The following is a 25659-nucleotide window of genomic DNA, read 5'->3' on the forward strand; positions in this document are numbered from 1 at the left end:
TCGTCTTTCTGTGTTTGTCACTGATGTTATCGTGTGTTTCCAGCCCTGTGCACTGAGGAATGTGTCCACGGCCGCTGCGTCTCCCCTGATACCTGCCAGTGCGAGCCAGGCTGGGGCGGGCTCGACTGCTCCAGTGGTGAGTGCACTTTTCTACTTCCATGCCTCCTAGAAGACATTGACAGTGATTCCTGCATCTGTTTGTATGCACATCTATCTCAAAGCTGCTTAGCTGTGTGTCCTCTCTTCTTAGCAAACACAGCCAATGGAACAGGTAAGGCACAATGAATTCATTCTCATTTGCTGGAAGTGATCTGCCTGATGAGTCTGCTGAGTGGATGGATGCGTGGTTTCCCCTGTGTCTGCCTGGCACTTCTGTCGTGGAACTACACGCAATACATGAACACCTAAATATGGTCAAATGGCTTCAATTTGAGTAGTTTTGATTAAAGTTTAGATGCATTTAGCAAACATAAATTCTCTTTTTTTGCCTCATCTCTGACTTCTGTTAATACATTGCTTCTTTTTTCAAGAAATGTATTATTTTTACTCATGTACCTGGGATTTTCCCTCATCTCCTACGCATCTGACTCTAGTAATTTATGTGCGAAATTTCTCTTCTAAGAATTGAAAGTATAAATTAGTTATTTCGCGCTGGTTTTGTCTTGTACATAATCACACGTGTTCATTCATAGTTTAAAGGAATAGGCCACCATTTTTAAATACTGAGATATGTTCTTACCATAGGTATTATATAGTAAAGATGAGTGGGTCCCATTCAGCCCCATTCATTGAAAAAGGTTCCCGAGTCCTGTGTGCACCCTAATGGCTGCTCTATCTCCTCCTTTGCAGCTTGTTCCATAACAGGGCAAAAAGGCGGGAAGCCCTGCACTCATGGGGCGGGGGAGCCTCCATAGAGCTTGATTGACAGGCTCTGGAGCCAGTCAATGTACTGAAAATGCTTCCAAATTTCGGGCTGATAAACAAAAACCAGCGTGCTTAAAAATATTTCACTTACCCCAGCGTGGTCACATGGGTCATAGCAATTTTTAGAAAAAGCCGTTCTTGGGACGGTCCCATCAGAATCAATGCTCCCCAGTGTCTCTTGGAGTCGCCTCTGGCCATCAGGTGGCGATATTACAGCGATGTCAGTTTCCCGCCATAAGGACCGCACAGAAGCGTGTTCCTCGCCCATTGGTTCTTACATTAGCTTAGATGAGTTGATATGTAGCTGTCTGGTCTTTACACGTGCCATCAGTCACGTAAACAGAGCACAGACGGCGTTAGCATATAGCCATCCAAATGGAGGTGAAGTTAGAAACAACCAAGCTCTTCCACGTTTCCTCTATTTAAATATGGTCACATGAGCCTCTGCACGATCCAAGTATAGTTACACAAAATTAAACATGTCGATTTTCTAAGCAGATAAAAAGGCTAACTATATTGCAAGGTGTAATAATATTACTTACCTCCGTTTGGATCCATAGATGAGAAGAGGAGAGGCTAAATGCTAACCCCATCTGTGCACTATTTACATAACTGAGGGCACGCGTAAAGACCTGACAGCTACATATCAACTCGTCTAAGCTATTGTAAGAACATATCTGAGTTTTTAAAAATGGTGGCCTATTCCTTTAACGTCTTGAATGAGAATCACACAGTGTAAATGGTGTTGAAAATAAAGAAAAGCCAAAACATAACAAGTGTTTCCAAACTTTTGACTGTATTATTATATATATAGCATTTTCTTTTGTAGTACCAATAATAGTACACTTAAAGGACTGGAGTATCGATAGTAGTATAGATACTCATCCCTAGCTCTAACCTAGTCAAAACTACTCAGATCCGGATCCATTTTCTGAAGCCATTGCAGCTCATGTAGATGTTCTTGCTGTTGGAGCGTTGTCTTGATGAATTCGGTCTTGTGCTGTTGCACAGAGCTGCTTGGATGCCAAGTACAGTCATTGTCCTCTGTTTACCGGGAGCCTTCGCTACCCTGTAATCATCCTAATGCTGAAACACTGACATGCCTTCTCTTCTATTCTTCATATTTATGTGTGCGCAGACTTAAACAGGCCACTTCCCAGTTCTTGACCCACTCTTGTGTTCTCTCGTCTACACACCCCTGACCCGGAGTTTTAGCCGCAGCTGCCGGCATCAAACATTTATGGCCTTTTTGCATATTCCGAAATGAGTAATGGGAGCTAAAATCATACCGCCACTGTTACTGTACAGATCTATGCGATTTCATTTGCACAAGAGCCATTCCCTGATTAGTGCTGTGTGTAAATCACAGGGGGAGGCGGGGTCCGACATGACAGAGCTTTAGGGGCAGCGGGGAGGCTGTGACGCTGCCTGCGGGAGGGGGGGCACCGGCTGGCCCCAGCGGGAGGGCGGGCTGTTGGGCTCTGAGACGCAGGTACTGGGGCTAATCTGCCGTAATCGAAGAGAGTTGACGATCGAGAAAAGCATTATTCATAAGTGTAGATATCCATCCCAGGCAGGAGTCCAGGCTTTCTCATTTGCAAGCTTTCATCTGTAGAAATGAGGAATGTGTGCCAATTTTGAAATTAAATCTGCCCTCCTTTTCCGTTGTGTAAATGGTTCAGCGCTTTTTTTTGGGGGGGGGTCGTAAATTTGCACCGGCTCACGGATAGGTGCGTTTTGTAAATCCTTTTACCAGACAGAAATCAATGCTTTATTTGCTTTTTCACTTTGTTTGCATTTAAGGGTAAATAATTTAGGAGACTTTCCCACTGGATTAAAAATGCTGCTACAATCTCAGCTTCAAATAGTGGCCCTTAGTCAATATTATTTTTGTCAAGAATTAGATATTTTATTTATAATACGCTCCAAACACTGCTGCATATCTATATGTTATTACGTCTGTCCTCAGTTTATCAGAAGTCAAAATTACCTGGTACTTTAGCCATTATATGATGTAGTTACACTATAAAATCCCAGTGAAAAAAAAAACAGTGACAGATTATAATAATCTACTCAGGGAAAGAGAGGAACTTAATGCTTCATGCCTTATGACAAATATTAGAAGTGTGGGCTTATATTTCTCATGCAGAAGCATATGGGAGATGGAAATATGAAACATTTCTATAATATGACAAAAGTAAACAAAACAACCACACGTTTTTTTTTCATGAGCATTTAAGACATGGTTAAAGGCTCCAAAAAGTTTTGCATAATGGGCTTTTTGACCTTAAAGCCACACTGGGTTTTCACATAATTCCCACAATTCACTAATTGACTGCAGGAACCTAAACCACAGTCAGGTCCGTAAACATTGGGACATCGACTCAATTCTTATGTTTAAAAAACACCGCTATAAACCACCACATTGGATTTCAAATGAACCAAGCTTTAATTTGAGAGTATTTACATCCAAATCGGATGAACGGTGTAGGAATTGCAACCCTTTGTATGTGTGACTTTTCAAGTGACCAAAAGTAATGGGACAAGTGGCTGCTCAGCTGTTCCATGGCCTGGTGTCTGCTCTTCCCTCATTATCCCATTTATAAGGAACAGAGGAGACTTCCAGAGTTCATTTCAAGTGTTATATTTGCATTTTGGATACTGTTGCTGTTAATTCTCTATATGAGATCCCAAGAGCCATCACTATCAATGAAGCAAGCCATTATTAGGCTGAAAACAAACAAACAAACAAACAAACAAACCAGTTTAAGCACATCTTGGTGGTTTCATTTAAAATCTTTTGTGGTGGTTTAGAGAGCCACAAAGATGAGACTTGAGTCGATGTCCCAATAGTTATGGATCTGACTGTATATGAAAAAAGAAATTGTAGAGTTGGCCATTTGTCGGCTAAACGAGCTGCATGTGGCTCCTGGGCCTTAGTTTGCCCTCCTCTTATATTGTAGTAAAGCCCATGAGTTGCTTAAACGTGCTTCTACCTCTCACAGACCCGCCCGCACATCCCAGTTGTTCACTTGAGATAATTTGAAGCTCGTCTCAGCCAGAGTTCACAGCGAGACAGCGTGGAGACGTGAACAGGGCGGGTCGCCAATGGGGGTCGACCCTATGTTCCCCAGGTTGGGTATTCTGGCAAAAGTGAAAGAATAAACAATAACATATCAGGCATGACCCAGAGCACAGCTGAAAATAGAGAACATATTGTTTAATTGTTCATATGAGCAGAGATTTGGTTACAAACAGGAGGCTAAACTGCTTGTTTCATAGCAATAGGTTTACGAGGCACATCATTATACACAAGATTACCAAAAAAAAGTAGACTATAGCATAAATAAACACCATTAGGCAATTAGGCTTAATGTTTGCCAGTGTTTATAGGGCTTTAGTTTATGGTTTAGCAGATGTGGAATTGCTTCTACTCACATGACTTAAATTATAGTTTAATTGTAGTTCTTAAAGACTAGACTAAATGACAAGCATTTTTTTGTATTTTATTTCAATATCACAGTTCCCCAGTCAATAGAAGTGGGGGAACATAGGACCTGGGGAACACAGGTACGCACCCCTGCCATTGCTAACACTGTGCTCATTTAGCCGCTGACTTCATCTTCCGCACAGAGGGAAAATGCGCTATAATTTAACAGTGTTTGTTTTACAATGTAGATCTATGGTGCCAAAAGAAGTTTACTTTTCGACAAGAAAATGAATTGCCACTAACTTGTAGACTTAAGGATTGTGGACAGGTGTAGGGATTTTGTATTGAGCATTTAGATCAGGAAGTAGCCTTTTAGGTTTGCTGCCAGTTAGATTCAGCCATAGAATGTGACAGCCCTAAATGTGGGGCTTATATATTTCTAAACCATTTTTACAGAATGAATAATGCTTTCATGATTGTTTTGAACATGCATGTGTCATATCTGTTCAAAATTCCTTCGTACCCTAGATATATGCCACTGTGACGATAGCGTGGGACGCGAGCAAAGCCCGCAGCAGAGCAGAGTACTCCCGCCCCGTTCTGGCTGTGTATCAAAGTCCTGTTTTTGAGCGCGTTGCCTCCGGGAAGGCTTCTTGTTGTGGGTAGAAAGTAGACCAAGCGCAGGCTGATGTCCACCTGCTGAAACAGAACCCTTCCTCATCCTCTCCAGGCACAAGTCCCACCCCGAGGCGGCAACACTGACCCCGGATCACCTCCCCACCCCTTGCCCCTTCCCCACCCCGGGATGTCCCAAATCAAAGCAGCGGAAGGAGCGATGGTGTGTGTGCCTCTGTGGTACATTAGATTCTCAGAGTCAACAGTGAGCTGACTGATGCCTGCTCATTGTTGTGGATAATGCTTCACTAATCTCCATAAAATATCATGACTTTCTTCCAAGTTTTCTTTCAAAGCCTTGCCAGCCAGTTAGTTTTCTCACTTTTCTTTTCTTTTTGTTTGAACTTAAACTTTAAAACAGGCCCAATCGCAATGTTAAGTGACGCAAATTGCAAGAAGACACAATATTTACTCATTCCTTTCTTTACATTTGGTCAGGACAGTGAATGCCTAAGAAGGAACATTATGCCTTTTGCAGGTATTTGGTAATATATTTACAGATGCAAAAACAGAGACACACTGTTACAGAAGTGTATGCATCATGGTGCTTATAGAAGAAGCTAATTTGCAGCACTTGTCCCTAGGTGGGCTTTTATAACAGTTAAAAGTACATAATATTTTAAAAATGCATGAGAAGACAATGACCTTTACAGAACTGCACATACAAGAGAAGACAGAGACACAACACTAAACATGTGCACAATGCTTCTGCTTCGCACTTCCATGATTTTGCATGTTTTTTGAAAATGCCAAATCCAGTCAAAGATTTGAGCACTCACATTTAACTCACAGGCTCCGGGGCCAGTCCATTGAGACACTTAAAAATCTGTTTTATCATGTTCAGATTAATGCAATTTGTAAATGATAGATGACTGTATTTTGATAAAATATTACAGTGGTGTAATCTGATTGTTTTTGTTAATATAAAACCTTTGTTGAAGTTGTAGAGGTTTTCTACTGGTTTAAGAGGTGCCTATTGTTTGTGACCAGTCACAAACAATAGGAGAGTAGGGAGAGGATCATTGAATTTAAAAACATTTGCGAGAGTAGGGAGAGGATCATTGAATTTAAAAACATTTGCGACCAGTCAATCTCAAACACATATCACTTACACGTTGTTGGTTAAAAAATGCTATATTGATCTAAAACAGCTAAAACAAAATATTCAGTAAATTTAACTTCCTGATTTTCAAGCGATCATAAGCTCCTCCCACCCCTTATCTTTCTCTACTTCACTGTGCAGCGGTTTAGAAAACAACATCAACATATATCGACCGTATGGCTCATGTGGCTGAAGTGAAGCTATGGAGGGTGTTTTTGCTTCATGGTGAAAGTATTAAGCTTAGCAAGAGATTTCACTGATTTCAAGGATCGCCCCATTGAGATGAACCATCTCTGTTTCAAGGGGGTCCTGAACACAAAATAACAAAACATAGCAAATATTGCCACATCTATACAACACTCACATACACACAACAATCATACTGTCTCGTGTCTTGCTCTGTCCATCCCCGCCCGCCCCCCAGATTGCCCTCACTTTTAATACAAGAGATCGAGTGGTGAGGAAAGGATTTCCTGGATACGAAGTACCTCAGGAGGAGTGAAATCGGGTGAGGAGCTCAGTTACCTGCTCCTTCACATCGAAAGGAGCCAGCTGAGGTGGCTAGGGCATCTGTTTCGGATGCCTACTGGTCGCCTCCCGCGGGAGGTGTTCCAGGCATGTCCTAGTGGGACAAGGCCTCGTGGAAGGCCCAGGACACGGTGGTGGGACTATGTCTGGTTTGGGCATCTCTGCTGAGACTGCTCCCCCCGCGACGCGGCCCTGGATAAAGAAAATGAATCAGATCCAATCGTTTCAAAGGAGTTCACCCCTCCCACCTGATAACGGAGCTCAATTGTGAAGGTCCAGACCTTTGTACGAAACCAAGTAAGTACGAGGGTATGGTAAAACCAGGCTAGGTCCGTCATGCACAAGCTTAATATAGAAGGTGCAGTTATGCGTATGACCTGAGGTGGCAGCAGTGAGTATAAAATGGCCAACTTGCATCTAGTCTCATAAAGAAAACCAGAAATTCAATCATATTTTTTTACTCATATCATGCACTTAATTCCACATAATTCCAACATTATAAAGGAGATAAATATGAGTCAAAACTTTTAGCTCAGATTATGATTCTAATGTGTCCTTGCTTTGCCTAAAACAGCATCTTAAAATTGCCTGCTAGCGCCCGACAAACTATATAATTGCCGGACAGACTGTCTCTCCCAATTCCAATCCATTCTGCGACATGTTTTTCATTCTCTCCTGAGCTTGTTGCTGTGTTTCTGATAAAATGAACTGTCTTTTCTCCCTGTGTGCCAATATGCTTCCTTCGTTAAAAGAAAAAAAGAAGCCAAAAACATCTCTGCTCCCCGTGGGATTGTAAATGTAAATGTAAAAATGGATTACGGATGAAAATATGCGTCTCGACTTGATTTCTTTTTAAAGGCGTTTTTTTTGCGGATAGCGCTGTGCTGTGCTTATGGGACGGTCTTTAGTCATTTGCTCTCTGATGTTTGCCCCTGCCAAACGGGTGATGTTATTGATCGCTGTTCGCAACAAATATAGTAGATGCAGCCGCGCGGTATAAGGGGAAAACAGCAAATCAAATCTTTTTTGGTAGGATATGATGCGGTTATTGAATAAAACCATATAAAGTTGTTTCAGCGCAACATTATGAGTTTCTTGGACTTCGAAGTTGGCAAAGTTAGATAAATTTGCCGTGCCTGGATTGCTGAATTCCTTAAGCACTGCTGATTTCATTTGTGTGATGAACCTGTCAGGGGAGGGTCACCGCGTGTCTGTGTAATAACCGCTTTCATATCTCCACAGTGGCACCGATCGCGGGCTGTAAGGTATATTTAGCCCATGTTATTTAAGACTTAAAGCTCAACGAAGCACTAAGATTGATTTCATGCGTCTCCGTCAGATAATAACACGTTCGCCGGAGTCTCAGGGATAAAAGAACTGTGCACAAACATTGAACTTTAGGAACCGGTGTCTGCGCTTTTCGCTGCAAATTACTTTATTGTAAGACGCCCACATGCGCTCACAAAATGGCGGAGATCAATGTGGCCGTGGAATGAGTGGGGGTTGTAGCCTCGTAAACGGCAAAGCATCTTTTGTTGCGAGAAGAAATCTATCACACTTAATAGGCAAATGTAATGTGTTTGGCCAGGCGCGGCGCGAGGTAACGTATTCCTCCCTAATGCGTTCAAACAGGACAGTCTTGTGAGGCCGCCGCACGCTCCCGATAAATGATGAATGTGGCCCATTACGCCATAGCCTAACATACACTCGACACCAGCTTTACTGTTAATTATTACACTTAATATCACTGGCCGGGCCGCTGCAATGGGGGACACTTCATATCCGCAAGTAACTGTTTTTATTCTGTAGAAGTGATGGTTTTCACGCTTTGTTAGGGAATCATTGTGGGAGGCATTTGCTGCTGGCGACAGTCCGAGTGGCGACAGAACATAATAGACCGGAGCGTCTCAAGTTTTAAAGATGAGTGTGTTAGATTAGAAATGGAAAACGGTTCATATCATGGCTTTCGCGGAGGCTAGGTTTGACTGTGATTGGTTAAATCGGCCTGTCACTCAATGACAGCGGCAGAGAAGTGTGTGGGTAAGCAGAACGGAGAGCTGCATTAAGGAGAAAAGGACGGAATCATAGAACAATCTTTGCAAATATGCAGATTGTCACAGGTTTATTATACAGTACAAGGTGATTTTGTATCGTCATATCACCAACCACGTTTTAGATATGTACACTATGCTTGTGGATGTTTTCATTTTTAATGCAGTTAACTCATTTAGAGATTGACTTGAATCTCTTTAAGGCATGGGGGTCCAAACTACGGCCCACGGGCCAACTGCGGCCCACTTTTAATTGGCCCGCTGCAAATTTTAAAAGTATTATTGAATTATTATTTTTTTAATTTATTTGTTTTTTAATATAATAGTTGGCGTTCACGATGTAGAATGTGATGATGTCATAATGTCAGATGGAGGGCAGGGTCCAATACAAGAGAGACAGTTTTTCCTCAGCAGTATTTGATCGTGGTTGGATTCACAAACCGGACATATTATTTTAATATAAGTTAAATATAAGTTAATATAAGTCCTTTCTATTGGACAACATCACGCTCATGTTTTTGAATATTGTCACCACTTTTGGACGCCTTTCAGAGAAAATAATTGGACATTAGTTCAGATGTGCTGAAACAGTTTTTGTTTCATGTGGATTCTTCCAGTAATGATTGAGATATTAACCAAAAACTAAGACAAAAAAAATCACATAGCACAGTTACCATAGTTATCATCAGTTGCCCTCCACCTCAATTTTAAACTATTTAACTAACTATGGCAGGGGTGTCAAACTCAAATACACAGTGGGCCAAAATGTAAAACTTGAACAAAGTCGCGGGCCACCATTGAACAAATGAACCTTTTAATATGGACCCAAACAAGATTTGCTTTAACATTGAATATGGAACAAGCAACACGTATTACTATACAATATATAACTTAATAGTCCAGATATGCAAAATCTGAAAAAAAAAATTATAATACCGGTGGGCCAGCTCAAGTAGTCATTTGGTATAGCCTCGCGGGCCAAATATAATTATATTGCGGGCCAAATTTGGCCCGCGGGCCAGAGTTTGACACCTATGAACTATGGGCTCTTTAGAATGTCGTGATGAACACAACCTATTGAATATGTCCCACAACGGTGGGTGGTAGAGCTGGTCGTCTCCTGATAGGAAGGTTGTGGGTTCGAATCCCAGCTCCCACAAATGCACACTGTCGTTGTGTCCTTGGGCAAGACACTTCACCCTACTTGCCTCCAGTGTCTGCGTACATTGGTGTATGAACAAAAGAGAGAAAACGAAGCATGAGGGCCGAAAATTTCAGCCGCATGGGGTGAGGTGAAGAGAAAATCATGATATAAAATAAAGAGAGGGAGATGTGTTTGTTTAATCTGCAACGATACTGTTGCAGTCAAGGACAGTATTCATGTGTAAATGATCACAATTCCTAAAAGATTCAGTCAGTTGATGTTAACAGTTTTTTGAAGGGATTCATGTTTAGTTGCTGTGAGCTATACATCTCAGTCTGTGCTGGTGAGTAATTGTGTTATGAGGCTGTGGATGACCTTTTCTCTTTTGTTAAAAATAAATGAAAATCCATTAATAGAAAGCTGTGATGAAGACTGTTTTACTTTAAGCATATTCAATTAAAAACCATGGTTAACATTTTATCGAATTTGCTAATTTTAATACAATAGAGGTGAAGTTATATATCTGACCTCTAATGAGTGCAGCCCAGTTGTCATTTTATACTCACTACTGCCACCTCAGGTCTTTTGCGTAACTGCAGCTTCTATATTAAGCTTGTGCATGACGGTAAACAGGTTAGGTCCTCATCCAAATCCATTCTTTGAGTACCCACTACAGTAATAGCATTTTCTCTGTTGAGCAGGTCATTAGGAGGATGTTTGTACTTATGGCAACAGCAATGTCCAAAATGTTAAGCAGTGTGCCTTTAAAACAAACAAACTTTCCACAAGGATACACAAAATTTCAAGGAAAACGTACTTCTGCAGGGAGCTATACTGTCATGGTAATGCAGTGGCGTCTGTGCCCTCAGGTGCTAGGCCTTCATACACAGATGCTTAAAAGATGCAAGGCGTCTTAGGGACGCAATGCACCAAGCTTTAAATTTCACCATACAGTAAAACTAGCCAGCGCTTCACTGCTCACCACAAGGACAACACCTTAAAGCGTGAAAACATCACTCGGTTTTACAAGTCACAGCCCGACTATGGGGCTCTTCTTTATGCTTGCTCTCAATCTGATGCACCGCCATCGTGTTTACTCCTGGAAAATTAATTCATTCTGTGCTCCTTCAGTCTGTCCTTTTAAGAAACTCTTCAGTCCGTGTTCCTGCGCTGTGTCCTCTCCTTGAAAGACCTGTAGTTCTCAAAGCAGCATGACTCCAGACCCGTGTTGACTGGTGTTTAGTATGAATGTGAGCCGATGTTGCTCTTCCTCTGCTGGGCTCAAAATGCTACACAAGCCCCTTTACACGGGCCAGTCCAGCTGTAAAAGGTTCCTGAGAAAGTGATGGTGAACAAATCCACAGTGAAATACAGTTCCTCGATTAAGCTGATGTTCAATCATAAAAACGAAAACTTTATTGGTTCTATAAGCTGAGCTAAGTGAGCTAAGTCATTTCAAACACAACTCATTTGTTGTCCCTGTTTGCTAGCTGCCAAGGCTGGTTTTATCCAAAGTGTCTACGTCATTGTGGCCTGCTAGTGGTGAACCCTTGCTTCTGATTGGCTGCTGTGCTGCAGATCGTTTTTATGTGGACGAGAGCCATCAGATTCATTTCTGACGGCTCTGGGCAACGCAGAGATACAAATCCGATGGGATGACGTTATAAAATATAGAGTGATTAATATTTTTGATCTATTTTAAGATCAGAAGCCCCTTATGAGAGACCAACAGGCCTGAGAATCGTGAGGCCGTCCTTCTATGGACCCACCACCTGCAGGAGGAGCCATAAGTGGCTGGTGCAATGTGATTTGGGCAGCTCCAACAGCTGCCCCCACGACCCGGCAACGGACAAGTGGAAGAAAATGGATGGATGGATCTATTTTAAATAATATGAATTAACCTCTTTCCCCCCGCCTTAGCCAAGCACCCTTTTGAAAACTGAACAAAACAGGCGACAAAAACGTAACAAAGTAGCACTAAAAATACGACAAAAAAAACACCATGCGGAAAAATCGGTTTTGTAGGTCTTAGCTTTCAAATGAGGCGTTACACAGGCCTGTAGGCTGTAAACACCAGTCGAGATTTAGATTTGGGTAAAGCCGAACTGGAGAAAATGTACTCAATTAAGCCACCATTGTGGGCCAACCTGTGGGGACAGGGGGGAGAACATACAAACTAGTGTTATTTATTGTTATTATTATTTAATATGAGGGTAGAGAATAAAATACATTGTAAATAATTGTTTAGGGCAACAGAGACTTCACGCCACGGTGTTAATGTAAACCTCAACCAGTCCGATAGTTTACTTTCACTAAAAATGTTAGATGTATCGCAAATGTCTGCTTTTACACTTTACCACACAATATTAATTTAATTCCACTACTAGAAAAAGTCAGTTGTAGGACCTTAACCTCCGCCTTAACCAAGTGCATTTACTCCAGTTCAGCTTTACAGTGTTTTTTTTTTTACATTTATTTTTATTGCTTGTTGTTGCTCTTTTGTGGCCTTTTTTTTTTAATTTTTCCATCACATTTTTGTCACTTTTCTATTGTCTTTGGTTGCATTTTTGCAGGGGAAATTACTTATATTTCTGCGTGTTTCTTGACCCAAATAGCATGCTATAGTAGTTGTTCCCCCCCCCCCCAATCATTTTGGACACTTTTTGGATATGGATTATTGTTATTTTATAATTATCTATTCGTAAAAAAAAAAAAAAAATGATGGTGACATGATGGAACGAGCACAACTCTTCTATTGGAGGAGAAAACACTACTTCTGAAGTAAATTTAGAAATTTCCATTGCGATGTTACACGGGCCTCCGGAGGCGTAGAGGGACCAGTGTGGGCTTGTGGAAAAGACTGGAATCTCTAGTTTTCAACACAAAAGACCGCGAGTCTCTATCACTTTCTGATCCAAAGTTATGTCCAAAAATCGACGATGTTGTAAATGCCCGGAGTACAGGGTTAAAAAATTAAAGAGCTGGAGAACATCTGCTCGGTCCAGGTGGGGGTTAAGAGGTTAATATTGTTTTCCAGGATGTGACTGTTGCAGACATTCCTCCGGATTAAAAGCTTTACAATCACTGATGACACAAACTGTCGTGTTACAGCGATATCTTCTCAGATTAATGTCTATTTTAAAAGAGCTCAACTTCTATAATCCAATTTCTAAATGTATTTCTCACTTTGTCGTATATTGTAGCTTGGAAGCCCACATTTTTCCAGACAAACACCACTCTGATAGGAGTTTGTTTGTTTTTTTGCCCAAAGGCCTTTTATTTTTCTTCACAGCAGATCGGACAGGTTAGCAGGTGTGGGGCGAAGAGAGAAATCTCAGTAAAGTATTGAGGTGCGATGCTGAGGAGAACTGTGTCTGAGCACTTGGACGTAACGTGTTGGGGGTGAATCTCAGAATCAGATTGAAAACCGTAACCAAATGGAGTTATGTTTAGATTCTTGTGCTGCAGCCCTCTCCTCTATAATGTTATGCATCTACAGACGGAACCACAGCGTGTAGAGTCAGCTGAGGTAGGCATCGCTTTCACTCCCCGTCTCTCATGTCCCTTCAGAAAACAGGCACAGGCCATTACCATACCACATCAGTCGCATAACAACTTAGTCTACTGTCATAAACACTGAAGTCTCCGCGTAAGCACCGCACACTTCTTTTACTCAAAACATCGCTCAAGACGCTTTTTTCCCCCCTCGCCGCACGATCCATAACAGACACAAACGCAATACATGTGTGTAGCTACTTACATCTGTAGCTGAATAACTCCCGCCGTTTTTATGACGGGCTCTAAATCCATAAAAAACGGGCAAGTCTGTGCATAAAGTTTTAAAGAGCAGTCCGAATTGATTCCACTCTTCATTACAGCCGCATGTAAAGACCGACATTTTCTGGAGAACTATAAATATTCTAAGTGTTCCAATGTGATGGGGTTCAGTGCCGCTTGTATCTGTCAATGCGCTCTGCCTGCTCCGTTTTCCTTGATCAAAGCCGCGGGGCAGCAGCGAGCGGCGGCTGCTCCTCCGGGGAGCACGTGGACAGAGCCATCTATATGTACTGAGAAGGCCACGCGACTCTGTTGACTCTGCCGGGTTGTTTTCCGACTGACAGATAAGCAGCCACTGAAGTGTGGCCGCGAGAGACTGAAGTGCGGCCGTGAGGGTATCTTACGTGAGGCAGGATTGAGTCTTTCTGTTGTTGCCTGGTCTCCGATAAACGTGGGAGAAGGCTCATGCATTTTGAAATATAAATGGTCGGAGCGTTTTATTGTAGTGATCTGATAGAGAGGGAGAGGCTCAGAAATAGACAGTTGACCTTGTCCACACATTGGTCAGTTTTAGTAACCAGAGTTAAACTGTCAGTATTTAGAGTCATATTGTGTAACATTTCACCCAACAGCTGGAATAAAACACAAGCTTTTTTTCCATTACAGGTGATTTTATAGGTTACAAATACCTAAAATAAAATCATGTTTTATGGTGAGTGGGCCTCTGACCATTCTTTTCAGTTTCAGACTAAATCCTCTTCCAAATGTTTTATTAGTATAAAACCCACTGCAAAAAATGCCTTGTTATCAGGAGGCGAATTATTAGGAGCACGTTTGCTGTTTATGTTTTGAGTTTTAAAACTATTTGGTCTTGTGATGTAGCTCTTACCGCTTTCATACAGTATCTCCACAATGGCACTTATGTTACCATATGTTACTCTCATGACATAGTGACAAATAACCTGGTCAGCATGGCGCCTTTACTTTCGCCCCGGGAACAATTGTTTTGTAGGTTTTCTGGTGAGAGCTTTATCCTGGAGTGTCTTAGAGACCACTGTGACCACTCACACAGCTGCAAGCTCAAATACACAACAAATATAAACTTTTTTTTCCACATAAAAACTTGCATAATCTACCTCTAAGATTTTTTTTACATACTGAGATATGTTCTTATGTTACATGAGAAAGTATAGTTACTCAAAATTAAACAACGTGGATTTTCTAAGCAGATAAAGAGGGGAACTATATTACAATATAGTTCCCCTCTTTATCCGCTTTTTACAATATAGTCCCCCTCTTTATCCACTTATTACAATATAGTTCCCTCTTTATCCACTTATTACAATGTAGTTCCCCTCTTTATCCGCTTATTACAATATAGTTCCCCTCTTTGTCCGCTTATTACAATATAGTTCCCCTCTTTATCCGCTTATTACAACATAGTTCCCCCCTTTATCTACTTATTACAAAATAGTTCCCTCTTTATCCGCTTATTACAACATAGTTCCCCTCTTTATCCACTTATTACAATATAGTTCCCCTCTTTATCCACTTATTACAACATAGTTCCCCTCTTTATCCACTTATTACAATATAGTTCCCCTCTTTATCCGCTTATTACAATATAGTTCCCCTCTTTATCCGCTTATTACAACATAGTTCCCCTCTTTATCCGCTTATTACAACATAGTTCCCCTCTTTATCCGCTTATTACAATATAGTTCCCCTCTTTATCCGCTTATTACAACATAGTTCCCCTCTTTATCCGCTTATTACAATATAGTTCCCCTCTTTATCCGCTTATTACAACATAGTTCCCCCCTTTATCTACTTATTACAATATAGTTCCCTCTTTATCCGCTTATTACAACATAGTTCCCCTCTTTATCCACTTATTACAATATAGTTCCCCTCTTTATCCACTTATTACAATATAGTTCCCCTCTTTATCCGCTTATTACAATATAGTTCCCCTCTTTATCCGCTTATTACAATATAGTTCCCCTCTTTATCCGCTTATTACAATATGGTTCCCCTCTTTATCCGCTTATTACAATATAGTTCCCCTCTTTATCCGCTTATTACAATACAGTTCCCCTCTTTATCTGCTTATTACAATATAGTTCCCCTCTTTATCCGCTTATTACAATGTAGTTCCCCTCTTTATCCGCTTATTACAATACAGTTCCCCTCTTTATCTGCTTATTACAATACAGTTCCCCTCTTTATCTGCTTATTACAATATAGTTCCCCTCTTTATCCGCTTATTACAATGTAGTTCCCCTCTTTATCCTCTTATTACAATACAGTTCCCCTCTTTATCTGCTTATTACAATATACTTCCCCTCTTTATCCACTTATTACAATATAGTTCCCCTCTTTATCCGCTTATTACAATGTAGTTCCCCTCTTTATCCGCTTATTACAACATAGTTCCCCTCTTTATCCGCTTATTACAACATAGTTCCCCTCTTTATCCGCTTATTACAACATAGTTCCCCTCTTTATCCGCTTATTACAATGTAGTTCCCCTCTTTATCTGCTTATTACAATATAGTTCCCCTCTTTATCCGCTTATTACAATATAGTTCCCCTCTTTATCTGCTTATTACAATATAGTTCCCCTCTTTATCCGCTTATTACAATGTAGTTCCCCTCTTTATCCGCTTATTGCAACATAGTTCCCCTCTTTATCCACTTATTACAATATAGTTCCCCTCTTTATCCGCTCATTACAACATAGTTCCCCTCTTTATCCGCTTATTACAATATAGTTCCCCTCTTTATCCGCTTATTACAACATAGTTCCCCTCTTTATCCACTTATTACAATATAGTTCCCCTCTTTATCTGCTTATTACAATATAGTTCCCCTCTTTATCCGCTTATTACAATATAGTTCCCCTCTTTATCCGCTTATTACAATATCGTTCCCCTCTTTATCCACTTATTACAATATCGTTCCCCTCTTTATCTGGTTATTACAATATAGTTCCCCTCTTTATCCGCTTATTACAATATAGTTCCCCTCTGTATCCGCTTATTACAATATAGTTCCCCGCTTTATCCGCTTATTACAATATAGTTCCCCGCTTTATCCGCTTATTAGAATATAGTTCCCCTCTTTATCTGCTTATTACAATATAGTTCCCCTCTTTATCCGCTTATTACAATATAGTTCCCCTCTTTATCCGCTTATTACAATATAGTTCCCCTCTTTATCCGCTTATTACAATATAGTTCCCCTCTTTATCTGCTTATTACAATACAGTTCCCCTCTTTATCTGCTTAGAAAATCCACATTGTTTGATTTTGTGTAACTATACTTTATCGTGTAACACTTCACGTAAACATAATTTAATAGGGAAAACGTGGAAGAGCTTGGAAGCTTCTATCTTCACCTCGTTTGGCGCTATAGAGGAGAGGAGGAGAGGCTAGGTGCTGTGTTTACTTGACTGAGGGCACGCGTGAAGACCAGACAGGTACAAATGAACTCGCCTAAGGTAAGGTAAGAACATTTCTCAGTATGTAAAAACGGTGGCCTATTCCTTTAATGTGTCCAAATACAAATGTAAAGGTTGGAGAATAGGTGTTATGGGGAACAAGAGCGCTAACTTAATTCATTATCAGATAATTAGACAAATCAACAAACAGCACCATGACAGCAACAGGCGCATAGTGCAATCCTTGCTGAATCCTCAAAGGTGTTTTATGTTCCCAATTTCCTTTTAGAGGTCATTAACTGGAGAGAAAATCAATGCTGTGAGAGCCTTTAATGGCTTCTTCGGGCTTTACAGAACTAAACTAATAGAAAAATTGAGAAAACTTGAAGGAGCCCATCGTACGGGAACTAAAATTGTGCCCATGTTTTAACGTGAATCAAAAACGTATACCTAGCATTTTCCGTCTCTTCTGTGAGAGTTTAAAACGCTTGGTTTCTTCTCCAGGACGAGCTGCTGCATGCAATTAGATCAGAATTCCTTTTCTTTTTCATTTCAGAGATTAATATCAATATTTTAGTATGTTTTGAAACATAAAATGCAGATGTTAAAACAGATATTAGAGAAAATGTCATAAAGTTGAATATCAAAACATTAACAGATTAACAAATGAGTTATCACATAACAGCCTCACTAATGCACAGCCATTAATCCCATATGTAAAATTATGTATAATGCAATGGGCTGAGGCTGTGCGCCGGTATAATAAGAATGGAAAATAGCATTATATAAAAAAATAAAAATAACACCACAGGCAGATCATTATGTTTCGAATAAGATAAAAAATTATATAAATTGAAAATATATACCGTGTAAAATCAAAACTAATGAATTCAGATCCTTTCAATTCAAGGTTGCAGTTACTGAATAGCTAAGGCTGCAATTATTCAGGCATAATATTCTTTGAAGTCTACCAAAAATCCTGATAACCCTGAAATTTAGACCTCTACAAACATGCCCTGAAATGAATGGGATTCTTGTTTCGTGAAGTGCGTCCGGCAACTGTTACCAGGAAGATGTTTCAGCTCAATGATAATGTAACACTTTTTAGCATATATTGAATTAAATGTAATGCGAGGAAAGATGCATATAAAACATTTCTTCAGCTGCCTGTTGATTATATCGGAGTGTATTCAGCTGGATCGCTCTGGGGTCGGAAGTCGTAATTTTCTAGCGGGGAAAAAACCCAGTTCCCAGTTGCCTGTAACGCAGCACTTCATATTTCTGTATTCTCATAAGTGTTAATGCATCTGAAGTGATTTGAATGCACGCTGTGAACTGAATCTTTATCTTAAAAACATAAATCGCAATAAAAAGTAATGAGAAAGGGCTATTTTTTCCTCTAAGCCTTGGTGAATAGACACACACAGCTACACCTACGGCCTTCCTCAATGAACACAGTCTGAACGAGCAGCATTCGGTGACTTATGTCAGCCATAAATCTCATTTGTAGACTTTTCCTGACTGACGGGGCGTCCATTAAAGCGGCTGACAGCTCCTTCACTTCTCCATAAATGCAATGTTACGGATATATCAAACTCCCAAAACCGCATTCTTTTGAAAGCGCTTTCCTCTTTTTCTTATGCCTGTACTGTACCTAAGCCTCATTGGCCTGTATGCAGATGCCTGGCTCCGAGGAATTTGGTCCCATTCCATTAGCCAGGATTTATTGTCCCCTGGAGTGCGTTGCTCCATTACCTTTGGGAGAAAAGACACACATGCGCACGAGCCGCACTAAAGAGCCTGATGTATACGAAGGCCTGATGCTGCCGATGATAAAATATTTCCATTTGGATAATTTTTGGCGGAGTGCGAGCGTCCCACTGGTCATTATGTCCGCGGTGCTTGTCATTAGTGAGGGAGAGAGTTGAGAGCATCTGAAAGGCTCTGAGAGGAGATGCATAGATGAGTTGATTTAATAAGGACATTAAAAAGTCTTATCTGCTGTCCTTAAGAGAAGGTCAGTGTGTCTGAAATATCTGAAATGCTATGATAACAGTTTGGAGCGATAAGGCGCCGCGGAATACTAATGTCCGCGCACGCCTCAGCTTTGTCTTACCGAGTCATATTCTGTCCGTCGTCCACTCTGGATGTAAATAAAGTTCGTAAAACATGCATTTTCTTTATTGATCAGGTTGCTGGGTGACCTCTATTTAATGCGATGTGGAAGGGGATTTACTTCACTTGACCCCGTCCGCCCAACAACAGCAGGATCATTTTTTTTGCATGCTCATTTTCCCCCCGCAAAGCGAATACACATGAATGACCTCCAAGTGAAGCATTTATCTGAAGCATCATGCCTTTATTGTAGAAAGAAAAGTGGTCTTCTTGCATTCTCCTGTACATGGACCCATAAACAAGCAGGGAATGCAACACTGTTATTATTTCAAAGTGAAGATTTATTAAACAAAGACATGGGAGATGCTTCAGTCATTAATCTGCACAGTTTCTTATATTTAAGGCGAGACACTACAGGTGAATAGGGAAACTATTTAAATTTAGAGTTATCAATTTGAAACTCTGGCTGTAGATTACTGGTATAAATATGAGGGAAAAATGTATGGCAAGTTTTCTGTCATTTTATGTTTTCAGCAGCAAAATCTGAATATGGATTAAGCCAGGTGTAAATGCATGGTTTTATTTTCATTGACATTAGTTACAAAAACTGTTTCAGAGGGGATTTTGGATATCTTGTTTAGTTTTAAAGGAACAGGCCACCGTTCTTCCATACTGAGATATGTTTTTACCTGAGCTTAGACAAGTTGATACGTACCTCTCTGGTCTGTGTGCGTGCCCGTGGAAGAGCGTGGTAGCTTCCAACTTCACCCCCGTTTGGAGCTATAGGAATACATGGGAGAGGCCAAATGCTAACAATATCTTTGCTCTTTTTGCGTGACTGAGGGCACGCACAATAGCCAGACAGGTACGCATCAACTCGTCTAAGCTTAGGCAAGAACATATCTCAGTATGTAAAAATGGTGGCCTGGTCCTTTAAAATAAGCTGTTTATAGTGGGAAAAATCTGTTGAAAAAAGGGACTATACAGAGTTTAAAAATGTTAAAATGAAGTATTTTCCTCCCCCTACATGTTCCAGCAATGTCCTAATGTGTAGAATGAGCTCAGACCTGTTCACCACAACTGCCTCTAAAATCCTGCACTGTCACTCAAAAAGTGGTTGCTTCGGGTCCGAATTGCCCTCATGCACGAGCTTAATATAGAAGGTGCAGTTACAAGTATGACCTGAGGTAGCAGTAGTGAGTATAAAATGGCTAACTTGCATCTAGCCCCTTTAAAAGATCCCTCTGATACCTTCAAAATATTGTTCAGTCCAAGGCTGTCGCATTAATGTGATAATAATGGATTTTCAGAAAATGGCCCTTGAAATTACAATTTCCCATATAAATCTATGGAGAAACATTGAATCAGTGCAAAAAAAACGTTGTGAAAAGCCTGGAAATTGAAAAAAATTGGTTGCTGTTACTCCATAGCGGCGCTCGGGCGTAATGGCGGATCCAGGTACGAGAAACACTCTCTGCGCATGCTCAGTTCCCGGGCGCGAGCCTACAGCGTGCATGATGTGTCAATCATTGTCTTGCTTTCATTCGATTGGTTTGGGCCATCGGCGACGGGGCTCTTGAGTAGTTGCTGAGATCAGGGAAGGAGGGACTTAACAAAAATATAATAATGTATATTTTTACTCACTTTATATCAAAATGTAAGGCTAGCTGGTCAATTTTGTGTATTTCTTAAAATTTGTAATACATTTAGACATCCTTGTGTATTGTATGTGTGGGTTAGCCTCACAGAAAGGACACGATTTATTTGGGTTTAGGATCACAAACCTGAACCAAATGATGCCACAATGGTTCTTTTCAGATTCTCGTCCCTCTCTCACATTGGGAACACGAGGCTGCTTTTCTGCAATGATTTCATACCGTGAATATATTTTTTCCATATCAGACGAAATGTCCCCTGCCCTCGATCCATAATTAAACAGAATAGGCCTTTGTAATCTTTTGAAGTTATCTGAAATAAGACAATCTCCCTGAACGCTTAAATCTGAAGAAAGGTCAACTGCTCCTGAGATGAAGATGAATCTAATGATCTACATGTTACTGCCCTGCACCAGTCTATCGCGCTGTATAATTGCACTAACATGCAGTGCTCATGATGGGATTAGGCTGATTCGATCAGAGATGGGGAGATTGGGAGTGGTGGTGGCTTCACGCTGGTCCATGTGCTCCAGTGGTGTTGCATTGCAGTGTCCTTGTGTTGTGCAGAGCATATTAGCAGTCCTGGTCCGCTCCTCATGCACCTGCTCTGTGCTGTTTAACCCTGGACTTCATCGGAGTGTTGCAGTGATTACAGACCGTCCTGAGGGACATCGATTGTCCTGCTCCTCCTAGGCCAGCCCCACACAATGCTGACGAATGAACTCGTGGCCCTGCCAAGTCCAATTAACTGTCAGTGCCGCATCGACGAGCTCCTCCGTTTGTTGAGAGTGAAGAAAAACAAACTTTTAATCAAATTTGCCTGGAGGCCCTGGGGTATTTGGGGCTGTGTTTTGCATTCCAGTGTGCTGTGAGGGCTGCGGCTCTCAGAAGGTTACTCTTCCTCTCATGTTGTATGTGTCCCGCACCAGCTCTTGGTCCGCCTGGAGGCTCCACTGTGAGGCACCCACAAGTTTTCCCTTTAATATTCAACAATAAGTCAAAGAGCAGGGTCGCCTCATCTGAAGTCTGCACACAGAGCCAATGTTTTGTTTTGCCCTGTGTGATCAGCGCAGTGTTAATGCAGAAGCAAATGTTTAGGGCTAACACCTAAAGTGCACCTGCTCTTTTAACATCCACAAGTATACCCTCTGCTAATTCTACCAAGGTCGAGATAAACAACTCTAGTTCCCTTTTCTCTGATTAGGCTAATGCAGACATTAAAAGCTCTGAAATTCAATTAAAACGTTGGCTTTTGCCACTGAGGAAATGGCAAAAGGACAGAATGCGCAGAGACGCTATCGCAGGCAGGGTGTACTATTGAGAACAAAGAGGCAGCGGGATCTAAACATGGACGAAAGGGCATCTGGAAGATAAGCATCAAAGAAATGTTGAGGAAATGTAATCATTACCCGAAACAAGGATGCATCCCGAAGAGTCAATTGCACTCTCTGCTCCAGAATGAGCTGCCAAGAGCTGTGCACACAACAAGGTCAGTGGCTCAGAGATTCTCCCTCAGAAGGTATGCTTAAAGGGCTACTAACCCCTCCTTCCAGAGCCTCAGTATCAGAGCCTCAGATTTGAAAATCTCAACAGAAAGGGGGCGTTGCCTGGAGGACTAAGGGGCACGCGGGAGGGGTGAGGGGTGGGAGGGGCTTGAGGCTTCTGACTTCGACGCTGCACCTGCAGCGCTCCTCGTAAACAAAGTCCGAGCATGGGAGCATGGAGTTCCAGCGAGCTAACTTATTTAGCAACTTGTTCCACTGGGACAGCTCGACAGCTCTCTCTACACAGGGGGGGCATCGTGGCAGACAGCGGCCTTGTACCTGAGGCGCTGGCTCATTTATTCCTCTGTCATTTACAAAGCTAGCGGCTTAGCATTGAGCTCGATCGACGTTAGCATCGCAGCTAAGGGACGTAACTGTCCTGGCTGCTTCAGAATTTACCGATCTATTTTAGATGTAGACTTTTGCTGTGGTCTACGTTAACATGGGAGATGTATCTCAGTGTCCTCAGCAGAGTGTGTGATATAGAGACGTGGCTATTTGTGTTACAAAGATTTTTATTATTTTTCTTACAGCAAAGTGCACAAAACATATCAAATAAATATATGTAGGCCTGTATTATAGAGCAGGAACACTGTCTTTTTGAAATTGTTTTTGGTTTGCCATTGAAGATGTGAGACAGAATCATTCAGGTTATGTTTCTCTAAAGGCTTGACTGTAACATTGTGAACCCAAAGAGCCAGTTAGCCCTAAGTAAATAGCCTGAAGTAATTTCTATTACTAAATTTAGTGAACTAAAAGGTTTAACCAACGTTAACACATACACTAAACTACCACTGAATGATGACACTGTAGAGTAAAGACTATAATGAAGTATTTATATGTATGCTTTTTTTAGTTGAATATTGAAATATTAATGAAAATTATAGATCTTGTTTTGTACCAGTACTTGATTCTGCACTTCTGGCTCTTACAACAGTGCAATTTCCAAATTATAGCACAATTTCTTTGGTAAAACTTACTACAAACTTACAGCTCACATTTCACTTGAGGTTGAGCTGCATGTGCCACTCACTTGGCCTACATAGATGTGTGCAATAAACAAATTGAACAGACAAAGTTGACTGGTTATGTTATACAATACCAACTGTAATAAATATACATGCAGTAAGTTTTCAGCTTCTAGAAACAGTGGTGCTGCATATACCTTCCTGTGACATATCTGACAGAACATATACAGGCTTCATTTTTTTTTTACTGCCCACAATTAAATCTTGCATGAAACATTGATTTTAATCTATTACGTTGTCCAATGGGCACAGAATGGTTCAGGCACAGGTCCTTTGTGTGCTCCTGATATGGGAGAGGATCCTCGACCACACTTTCAAACAGCAGGGCCATTAGTTGGTCAAAGTAGACTGTAAACAAAGCACAAAACATTTGTCCTTGTAAAAGCATTGGTTGTGTTGTTTTTAATGTGACATACCTGAGGTAGCTCTGGTCTTCATGGCTCTCACTGTGTAGTCTCCACGCTTGAATTTTGGATACACTATGACGATTTGCCTTTTTTAAATCAAAATTCAAGGCACCAACCTGCACCCTAAAATTTCACAAATAAACATTAATATGCAGTATCTATTTTCTAAACATTTCAAAGTGATAAAATAACTAGTGAATATTTGTTGAACCTTTAGGAATCATTACCTGGCCAGCATTCCTTTGAATAAGAGGCCCAGACTATTGTGAGAGAATCAGACTATGGAATGCCTCAATATTTGAAGTGTGGTATTGTGGGCTTATTTTAGCTTAATCTTTCAAAAAACGTGGTGTTAACAAAAGAGTAAGAGTCTCTCGCATGCTGCTGTGCCTACAAAGAATTATAAAGAATTACAAAGAATAATAAATTGATATGTGAAGTGTAAATACATCAATATAAATTAGATATTGGGAGGAGTAGTTGTAATTACACATACTTGATTTTGGCCACACTCTTGCATCATCCCCAACCAAAGGCCTGTGAAGACAGCGAGGGGACAGGGGGTTTTCCGTGGACATTCTGAATGTAGTTGCCCAGATGTCCACTCAGCCACAGCCTTTGATGGTGACCAGTAGAGATGATTCATATAGATGGTTCACAATGCTTTTCTTCCACCTCGTCATTTCCTCCGTTCACCTTTTCTGGCCCAGCGCATCATTTTTTTCCAATCTCTGGGACACAAAACACAAACCCCTCCTTCTCCATGCACACGCTGTTTCCAACCTCATTGCTCTAATAAGACAAAAAAATAAGAATATGAGTTCTATCATAATGCACAGTTATCCAAAGTTACATATTTATGTTTGTATTGTAATGTTTTACCTGGACTAGCTCGATGTCAATGACTTTGTTACTCGTTAGATTCATCATGGTGTAACTGCCATACTTGGCTGAATGTCCTACATGAATGCAAGTTATACATTAGCTGACTTTTAATACTTCAGATAAATGTTTATTAAATGTATTTACCAGGTGAATCTGCCCGCATGTCCCCGCCCAGTGACACAGAGCCGCTTTCAAGAGCCTCCCTGATGAGGTTATCCTGCTCCAGCTTCCACTGCCAGTTGACCGTAGGGATGAGGAGCTTTGCCTGGTGCCTATAGAAGCACTGCTCTGACAGTCCCTGAATATTGAAGGCCCCCAAGAACTATAAAATTAAAACATCTGTTATCATCGGATAATATATGGAAAAACAAAATGTTTTTGTAGTGCCTTTGAAATCTGGCTAAAGGATGAGCCGGTGAACAGCACAGCAGCACAGAGCTGTAGGTTTCCAGCTGGGACGTTGTTCACCATGGGCTGACTGGACCACTGACTGGAGAACTCACAGCGAGGACACTGTTGAGTGACCCAGACAGGACATCGCCTAAACAGCTCCAGCAGTTGGTCCTCAAGAACAATATATTTTTTGTCCTTGTGTGGAGGGACTTCAGTGGGAATGCTATATAAAATAAAGGATATTTCATCCCTCAAAAAACCAGGACGCTGTATATATTTTTTCAATTAAAACTCTAGATTTTCTTTGTACCTTGAACAGTTCACAGTGCTGGCACTGTCATCGATGTGGAAGCTGGGGTCAGACGCTGACACCTCACACCTTCTCCTTTTTAAAGGTGTAGAGGCTGCTCTGGGACTGTCAGGAAGAGGGATTTCCATCAGGTCCCCTGTCCCACAACCGACGCTTGTGTAAGCGGTCCGGGCTTGAGTAGCTGTACAAAACACAAACAAAAAAAACACGTTTAAAATGGCAGTAATTACACAACTTGTGTCTAACTAC

At 41.1% G+C, this 25659-nt stretch overlaps 1 protein-coding gene across 5 annotated transcripts in view; it reads left to right on the top strand.

Moving 5' to 3' along the window:
• The window catches only part of megf11 (multiple EGF-like-domains 11), a 210726-nt gene that overhangs the window by 63478 nt on the left and 121589 nt on the right, over nucleotides 1-25659 (top strand). For 4 of the 5 annotated variants that reach the window (XM_079568181.1, XM_079568183.1, XM_079568185.1 and 1 more), the window contains 2 exons: nucleotides 44-136; nucleotides 251-271. In XM_079568181.1, the coding sequence (XP_079424307.1) occupies nucleotides 44-136; nucleotides 251-271 (114 nt within the window). The remainder of the gene's footprint in view (nucleotides 1-43; nucleotides 137-250; nucleotides 272-25659) is intronic. The other variant, XM_079568184.1, reaches the window with a different exon arrangement.

This window comes from Gobius niger, assembly GCF_951799975.1.
Source record: "Gobius niger genome assembly, chromosome: 12".
NCBI lineage: Eukaryota > Metazoa > Chordata > Actinopteri > Gobiiformes > Gobiidae > Gobius > Gobius niger.